The sequence below is a fragment of the Astatotilapia calliptera genome, unplaced genomic scaffold, assembly GCF_900246225.1.
Source record: "Astatotilapia calliptera unplaced genomic scaffold, fAstCal1.2 U_scaffold_14, whole genome shotgun sequence".
Classification (NCBI taxonomy): Eukaryota; Metazoa; Chordata; class Actinopteri; order Cichliformes; family Cichlidae; genus Astatotilapia; species Astatotilapia calliptera.
In genome coordinates, this window is record NW_020535663.1 from 179,020 (window position 1) to 188,535 (window position 9,516).

The window sequence follows — 9,516 nt, forward strand, 5'->3', positions numbered from 1 at the left end:
GGCTGCCTTATCTGTATGTCTAGGGTCATTATCATCCTGCATTGAATAAAACTGAAGGATAACTTCAGTGAGAACTGTGACAAGTGAAGTTTATTATATAGAAGAAAGTGTTAACAGGCTTAAAAGGTGAGCAGTAAATAAAAAAAGGTTAAACACACAGTATCGCTCTCAAACTACTCCTCTTCCTGGAGTGAAGCACAGCCTGATAACCTCACTCTTCTTCCTGCTCTTAAACACAGCACCTCCTCTCTGTCCACGTGTTTCCTCGTTCCCTCCCCTTCAGACCTGCACTTTGACAATGGGCGTAAACAACATGTGGTGACGTGTAAGAGCTGACAGGCTCCATTCACTGCAGAAACACGTTGTTGAGATCAGAGCTCAGACTAGTTTCAGTTATAAGGAAGAGAAACTCACACAGTCACTGACACTGAGAGGAGAAATGGCGCAGAAAGGAGTTCAGCTGGACCGAGAAACCTTCTCTTGTTCCATCTGTTTGGATCTACTGAAGGATCCGGTGACTACAGCCTGTGGACACAGCTACTGCATGAACTGTGTTGAAACCCACTTTGACAAAGAGGACAAGAAGGGAATCCACAGCTGCCCTCAGTGCAGGAAGACTTTCATACCGAGGCCTGTCCTGGAGAAAAACGTCATGTTTGCAGCTTTAGTGGAGCAGCTGAAGAAGACTGGACTCCAAGCTGCTCCAGCTGATCACTGCTATGCTGGACCTGAAGATGTGGCCTGTGATGTCTGCACTGGGAGGAAGCTGAGAGCCATCAAGTCCTGTTTAGTCTGTCTGGCCTCTTACTGTGAGAAACACCTCCAACCTCACTATGATGCAGCTCCGTTAAAGAAACACAAGCTGGTGGCCCCCTCCAAGAAGCTCCAGGAGAACATCTGCTCTCGTCATGATGAGGTGATGAAGATTTTCTGTCGTACTGATCAGCAGAGTATCTGTTATCTCTGCTCAGTTGATGAACATAAAGGCCATGAAACAGTCCCAGCTGCAGCAGAAAGGACAGAGAAGCAGAAGGAGCTCGAGGTGAGACGACTAAACATCCAGCAGAGAATCCAGGAGCGAGAGAAAGATGTGAAGCTGCTTCAACAGGAGGTGGAGGCCATCAATGGCTCTGCTGATAAAGCAGTGGAGGACAGTGAGAAGATGTTCACTGAGCTGATCCGTCTCCTCCAGAAAAGAAGCTCTGATGTGAAGCAGCAGGTCAGATCCCAGCAGGAAACTGAAGTGAGTCGAGTCAAAGAGCTTCAGGAGAAGCTGGAGCAGGAGATCGCTGAGCTGAAGAGGAAAGACGGCGAGCTGGAGCACCTCTCACACACAGAGGATCACAACCAGTTTCTACACAACTACCCCTCACTGTCAGCACTCAGTGAGTCTACACACTCATCCAGCATCAATATTCGTCCTCTGAGCTACTTTGAGGATGTGACAGCAGCTGTGTCAGAGACCAGAGATAAACTACAGGACATTCTGAGAGAGGAATGGACAAACATCTCACTGACAGTCACTGAAGAGGATGTTTTACTGTCACCAGCAGAGCCAAAGACCAGAGCTGGATTCTTAAAATATTCACATGAAATCACACTGGATCCAAACACAGCAAACACACATCTGTTATTATCTGAGGGGAACAGAAAAGTAACATTTATGAAACAACAAAAGTCTTATTTTGATCATCCAAACAGATTCACTGTATGGTGTCAGGTCCTGAGTAGAGAGAGTCTGACTGGACGTTGTTACTGGGAGGTGGAGTGGAGAGGAGGAGCAGTTTATGTCGCAGTTGCATACAAGAATATCAGCAGAGCAGGAAGGGGCAATGAATGTGGATTTGGATGGAATGACAAATCTCAGTCATTATATTGTGACACAAACGGTTATAAATTTCAATATAACAAAGTCCAAACTGTCCTCTCAGGTCCTCTGTCCTCCAGAGTAGGAGTGTACCTGGATCACAGAGCAGGTATTCTGTCTTTCTACAGCGTCTCTGAAACCATGACTCTCCTCCACAGAGTCCAGACCACATTCACTCAGCCGCTCTATGCTGGATTTCGGCTTGGGTTCTCTGATGGAGACACTGCAGAGTTGATTAAAGTCAAATAAACTAAGGTTCTAAGGTACTAAGGTTCATGTTGATCCCTGACCATTATACGTACTTGTGTAGTTTCTAAATGAGGCTTTACATTTTAGAAGCTGAGAAGTTCAGTGGTCCATTGATGTGTGAAAATAATATTGCACTGTTTCAAACTGTACTTACATTTATGGGCATTTTTTTATGATTATTTGATCATGCTACTAACAATCAATTATTGTATTTAGAGTAAAATCATTTAAAGCCATTTTCAAATAAAAAGTTTGACAGATTAAAACAGATATCATGTTTCTATAGAAATTGATACAATCAGATAACTGCTTGAACTGCTTTACTTAAATTTCCGAAATTTTAGCAGAAAGTTTCCTTTTAGACATGTCTGTTCCACAATCAGGACTTTGGAGGAGAACAAATAAAAGCATGGGCGACCGTGGTTCAGGGGTTTGGGAAGCTCATCTTTTAGCCAGAAGGTTTACCGGTTTGATCCCCTGCTACATCTGTCTTGGTGGTTCTGTCCTTGGGCAAGGCACTTCACCTACCGCCTACTGGTGTTGGCCAGAGGGGCCGATGGCGCGATATGGCAGCCTCGCCTCTGTCAGTCTGCCCCAGGGGAGCTGTGGCTACAACTGTAGCTACCTCCACCAGTGTGTGAATGTAAGAGTGAATGAATAGTGGAATTGTAAAGCACTTTGAGGGTCTCGAAAAGCGCTGTATAAATGCAATCCATTATTATTAAGTAATAGTGAGCTGTAGTGAATATTGATTTTTTTTCTCTCAGTAACAAAAACAGACTCATTTTCAGTACATAAGATAACCAGTCCCAGTTCAAATCTTTTGTCAGCAGACTCATTAACATCATGGTAGATAGTTATTCGGTATATGATGCTTTCACAAAACCCAGTTTAGAACAAAGACTTCTGATGTTTAGATGAAGAATACCTGGACCAGATCTAGTTTGAAAATCAGTTAAAAACAGGACATTGATGAGAACAAACAACAGGGGCATGATATCAGCAAACAACATCATTTAACACAAAAACAAATCAAATTTATGCAGATATTTCTGCTTCTTACTCATCTGCAAACATCCAGCATGTTTTAAATATTCCTGCTGTTTTTGTTAACAGGAAGTTCATGTTGAGCTCAGTGAGTTGAATTTATATGTGAGAAAATAATTACACACAACTAAACCTGACAAAGTACATACAAACTCCAAAACATACAAACTCCAAAGCACATTATTTGTGTTTATTCTGCAAATACTTCATTATATTGCATAAATGTCAGTTACAAGCTTAACCTCCTAGGACCTGCCGTTCATATATATGGACATCCCATTTTGGGTTGTTTAAACCAAAATACTAAATTTTGCTCTACAAGAGCTGGATAACCACTTACGAGGACATTATGCTGCCACTGTTCTATCGAAATTTTAAATTAATGTCTTCATACGTGGATCTCATTTTTCTCAGAACCAAAAATCAGTTTAAAAAAAATCATGTAAGTCTTTGTTTTTACAGTCATCAGGTCCCAATGAGCCCAAATAGCAAAGAAAAATTAAAAATTTGAATGCCACAAAAGAGTTCGGGTCTTAGGAGGTTAAATATAACGTTGGAAAAAAAAAGTAATTGCAACCAGGCTATTGATCAAGTAATTGCGATTAATCAAGATTAATTACAGAAAATTGTGAGATTAATTCGTTTTTTTTTAATTTATTGAAAAGCACTAATACATATATATATGTCGGGGGCAATCGTGGCTCAAGAGTTGGGAGTTCGCCTTGTAATCGGAAGGTTGCCGGCTCGAGCCCCGGCTCGGACAGTCTCGGTCGTTGTGTCCTTGGGCAAGACACTTCATCCGTTGCCTACTGGTGGTGGTCAGAGGGCCCGGTGGCGCCAGTGTCCGGCAGCCTCGCCTCTGTCATTGCGCCCCAGGGTGGCTGTGGCTACAATGTAGCTTGCCATCACCAGTGTGTGAATGTGTGTGTGAATGGGTGGATGACTGGATATGTAAAGCGCCTTGGGGTCCTTAGGGACTAAGTAAAGCGCTATATAAATACAGGCCATTTACCATATATATATATATATATATATATATATATTTATTTATTTATTTAATTATTTTTTACTATAACTGCATGTAGTGGCCTGTCATTAAAATTTCAACTGGTGTATACTTTGAGGTCCGAACACATACAAACTCCATAACACAACGGAAGTGCTCCAGGATGCTCGGCGCAGTGTTGAGCTTTTGTTACCTAGTGGCTACACAAGTCAGGAAGTACCAACGACCGGATTTGGTGTGTGGTAGTAACAGGTTAATGAACATATTTTTTTTAAATTATTTGAATATATATGAGTGCTTGTGTATAAATACACAAACAATACACATATGCTTTCAATTGTGTAATTTAAGTGATCTAGGTAGCTGTTTTGGAAGTTCAGTTAACGCCAGCAGTGTTTTGGAGTTTGTAAGTGCTTTGTCTCTATGGGCCACCGTATATATTTATATATAAACATATATAAATAAAACCATGTTTTTTTTTTTACATTAGTTTTTTTTACTAATGTAAAAAAAACCATGGGGTTTTTTTACATTAGTAATTCCTTTTGTGCATAATTTTATATTGTTGTTGATAATTAATTAATTAAAGCAACAAAAGAGCCGAAAGAGCCGGCTCTTTTTTTAGTGAGCCGATCTGAAAGAGCTGGTTCTGTAAAAAGAGCCGGAAATCCCATCACTAATGGGTCGCGTGTATCCTCCTATCCCAGAATTCATAGCGCGGTCCAGTCAATTCCAGTTTCCAACAATGGCAGCAGCTACTTAGTTTTAATAGTTTTAATAACTGGGGCAGGGATAGCTCAGTAGGTAAAGTGGTCGCCCCATGATCGGAAGGTCGGCGGTTCGAATCCACTTAACGGCTACCCTGAGGTACCCCTGAGCAAGGTACCGTCCCTACACACTGCTCCCCGGGCGCCTGCTTAGTGGGCTGCCCACTGCTTCACTGAGTGAATGGGTCAAATGCAGAGAAAAACAAGTAATTTCCCCATGGGGATCAATAAAGTATCCATTATTATTATTATTATTATTATTACTCTTATTACTATTTCTGGGTCACAAAAAAAACCCCGAAAAACAACAACATATTTTCAGGGGAGAATGTAGCTGTGTAAACTTTAAATATGCTTGATTTATCAAGACATCACATATTTGAAAAAGTGCTCTGACATTTTTGGAGACGTCTGTTACCCACCAGCTCAATAGCTGACTGGGAGGTCAAGGCTCACTAGAGCTGGTGAGAACAGCAAACTCCCGGCACATCGTTTCCAGCCTTCCCAGTCTTCAAAGGACCCGGCACACATATACCTCAAAGGCTGGGTCCTCCGAAGGATGCAGCCTAGGTTTGGGGACACAGCTAGAGAATATGAGCTGAGGGAGACACCTGGTGGACAAACGCAGACATGACAAGAAGAAAGACTAAAGTGCAGATGGGAGACAAACAGCTGGAAATACTTGTTGGAAAGGATTGAAGCAGACCACAGAGGTGTTGTCAGATACACTGGTGGATAAAAAAATCAGTTAGTGAGGAGGCTCAAGGTATTGCTTGGTATCTATTCTGGGCCTCTGGAATGCACCAAAACTGCCTTTCTGCCCCATCCTTTCAGAGGTCACAAGGGTACTGTTGGGTCTGCACTTCCACAGGCCCCGCTGGTTTACACACTTATTCTCGTTAACGACAAAGACAAGACGAACAACTTTTACTTGCTAGCAAGGGAAGGCTTGGTTGGAACCAGGCTCTTGGAGCTCAACGCTCCTCACCCGTTTCCAAACCAACTTCTTCAACAAGCAGCCCTGTTATTTCCATTACAGTTACAGTTTGGAGTTTACACAAGCACCTCCCCTCGTAAAACCGGTATGCATGTGTATGCATGTGCAACAACGTGTGTGTGTGTGTGTGTGTGTGTGTGTGTGTGTGTGTGTGTGTGTGTGTGTGTGTGTGTGTGTGTGTGAGAATGTGTGTGTCATGGGTGCGTTTGTGTGACCTCCTGCTCACCAAAAGGATCATTAAAGCAGGAAGCTTACCACACAAGAAACAGATCTTTCAGATAGGTGTGCCTAATAAAACACTTTCAGCCTCCCCCAGCACCAGAGTGGCTGGAGAGGTGGTCAGAGACAAAGGAATGTCTTTGATCATATATTTTGAACCAAGACTTACAAATTTAAGAAACACAATCACAACAATTAACAATTTGACTCCAACAGATACACTCTTTACTTAAGTACAGATAGCTACATTAAAAGCTAATGCAGTAAAAGTACTGAAGCAACATCTTTCCTCAAGTAAAAGTGAAAAAGTAAAGGCCCTTAAATGTTCTCAAAGTAAGAAAGTAAAAAGTAACTCCTTGAAGGAAAATTCTACTAACATTTTTTTGTAAAAAGGTCACTGAAGCTTGTGCTATATTAAGATAACAATCAAATAATATTAGTTCACATGAATACAAATATACAAATCTAAATTGCAATTCTATTGAATATACTCATAGCTGGACAGGCCATCGGTTATAGCGGGCATTTGCCCAGTGGGCCGATGGGTTTTTTGTTGTTGTTGTTGTTTTTGTATTGGTATAAACAATGAAAGGTGGTGGATTGGCCAGATGCTGGCCAATGTGTAAAAAAATCAGTGTGTCTTTACGCTGCACAGCTGCCTCTTCTTCGCTCATTCTTTCCCCTCCCTCTCCTGTTGCTACTTCAATCATGAAACTGATCAATGATCAGCTGATCGTCTTTTCAGTCCCGTCTCTCTTGTTTGTTTATTGCCCACTTAGCGCCAGAAAGAGGAAACCAGCGGATGTCGTGCTAAACAACAGCAGCACGTTTAAGCTTAATCAGCTGTTGTTAGAATTTATTGAATATTATTTTTTTGTATCAGCTGATGTTTGCTGGAACCACAGCTGTAAAAGCTGCTGGTCATGATATGGATTTGGATATGTGGTGAGCAGTGCTGGGCAAGTTACTTTGAAAAAGTAATTAATTATAGTTACTAGTTACTTCTTCAAAAAAGTAACTGAGATAGTAACTGAGTTACAATATTATAAAAGTAATTAATTACTTGAAAACTAACTATTGCGTTAGTTTACCTTTAACCCTTTGGGGTCCAGGGTATAATTGGACATTTTTAACTACTTTTGATTTTCCCTCCACATTTATTTCACCTTTAAAAACTATCTACTTCGCCTTGTTTGGTATCATTCTTTTCAGCACAATCTCACGTGTCTGAATTTACAGTTATGGTTTCATTTTGATATACTGTATTAACACAATTGATCTAAAATCAGACAAAAAACATAGAATCAGAGTAGAAAAAGTTATATTTTTTTACTGTAACAACCACAAACATGTTTAATGAATCATATTTCATAACTTTAAATGCAAATATAAATTGTCGATTTTAAAATCTTATGCACAAGTTTTGCAAACAAAGTTATTTGCAGCCATTTACCTTTTACCTTGATTTTTTAAATAACCATTTCAAACTATTTACAGAACAATCAGCTGTTCTTCATTCAATAAGATGCAACACAAATTATTTGTGCCACTCAAAAAAAATAATTTCTGTCCACTATAAAGGAGAACATCACAGCCTGATACCTGCAGGTCTGACAGCAGCAGGTGTATCACTCCTGTTTCTACCTGGAGACAGCAGTTGCCTCATTGTTCTGACACACAACACAAAACTATCCACAACACTACACACTAACTACACAAGACAACACATTAACTACACACTCCAAACACGCTAAACGTCACAAATCTCTCACATCTCAAAACTCGCTCTGTCTCTTTTTCTGTTCTCTCTCTCTCTCTCTCTCTCGCCGTCACTCCTAAAACTTCCCCTGTTTTTTTTGTTTTGCTTTTTTTTTGCTCATAAGCAGAGAGTGCTTGCTAGCGCTGTCCTTAGACAGTAAACGTGACGAAACTATTGAGGAAAAAACGTAGCGTATATATTGTTTATCATGACTCTGGTTTACGTGGCCTATCAACACAATTTAAAAACTGGTAAATATCACCTTGTTGCTTTGTCTTTAAGTGGTCATGTGTTTGGCTTACCATGACTACTTTATTCTTCCTCAGTCAAACAGCAGCACTCATGCGATTGTTTTGCCCCCTTAGCTCCAGGTGCTGAGCTAGAAAGTGATCGTGATTATTGTCCGCAGGGGGCACGCGCAGCTTCTTAAAGCTTTAGCGCCCAGATTACTTACGTAGTCAGCTACTTCCGTGAAACTGATATAAGATGCGGTGGCGCCTGTAGCGCCGCCGCCTGCAGCGCCACCCTCTCCGGCTTGCACGCCGCCGCCTGCAGCGCCGTCATCCTCATCTGGCCCAGCCTCCGAGTCTTCATCCTCATCTGGTCCAGCCTCCAAGTCTTCATCCTCGCCTGGCCCAGCTTCAGACTCATCATCCTCGCCAGCCGCAGCCTCCAAGTCTTCAGTCTCGTCTGGCCCAGCCTCCGAGTCTTCATCCTTGTCTGGCCCAGCTTCAGACTCATCATCCTCACCAGCCGCAGCCTCCGAGTCTTCAGTCTCGTCTGGCCCAGCCTCCGAGTCTTCAGTCCCGTCTGGTCCAGCCTCAGTGTCTTCAGTCCCATTGAACGACTGGCGACTCATTGAACGACTGGCGACCTGTAGCCCTGACCCCCATCGTAAGCAAATGCTTCGAGAAGCTGGTCAGGGACTTCATCTGCTCTGCACTACCCAACTCACTGGACCCTCTACAGTTCGCATACCGCCACAACAGGTCCACTGATGATGCCATAGCCCTGACACTACATACTGCCCTGTCACACCTGGAGAAGAGAGACACGTATGTGAGGATGCTGTTTGTAGATTACAGCTCAGCATTCAATACCATCGTTCCCTCAAAGCTGGACAGGAAACTGCAGGATCTAGGACTGAGCAGCTCCCTCTGCAGCTGGATCCTTAGCTTCCTGTCTGACAGACGCCAAGTGGTCAGACTGGGCAGCATCACCTCATCCCCCATCACACTGAACACTGGTGCTCCACAGGGGTGTGTACTGAGCCCTCTCCTGTACTCACTCTACACCTACGACTGCACGGCCACTAACAACTCCAACATCATTGTGAAGTTTGCGGACGACACTACAGTGGTGGGTCTTATCACCAACAGTGATGAGACGGCTTACAGGAGGAGGTCAGCGCCCTGACCCACTGGTGTCAAGACAACCATCTCACCCTCAACGTCGCAAAGACAAAGGAGTTGATAGTGGACTTCCGGAGGTGCAGAGAAGTACACACCCCCATCACCATCAACGGCGCTGCTGTGGAGAGAGTGAGCAGCTTCCGGTTCCTTGGCGTACATCTGGCTGAGAATCTTACGTGGTCAGTACACATAA

At 42.7% G+C, this 9,516-nt stretch overlaps 1 protein-coding gene across 1 annotated transcript; it reads left to right on the forward strand.

Moving 5' to 3' along the window:
* Nucleotides 1-365: 365 nt before the first annotated feature.
* Nucleotides 366-2,274, forward strand: LOC113017514 (tripartite motif-containing protein 16-like). Its single transcript, XM_026160661.1, has 2 exons — nucleotides 366-1,848; nucleotides 1,930-2,274. The coding sequence occupies exons 1-2, from the start codon at nucleotides 440-442 to the stop codon at nucleotides 2,114-2,116; spliced, it is 1,596 nt and encodes a 531-aa protein (XP_026016446.1). The 5' UTR covers nucleotides 366-439; the 3' UTR covers nucleotides 2,117-2,274.
* The last annotated feature ends 7,242 nt before the right edge of the window (nucleotides 2,275-9,516 follow it).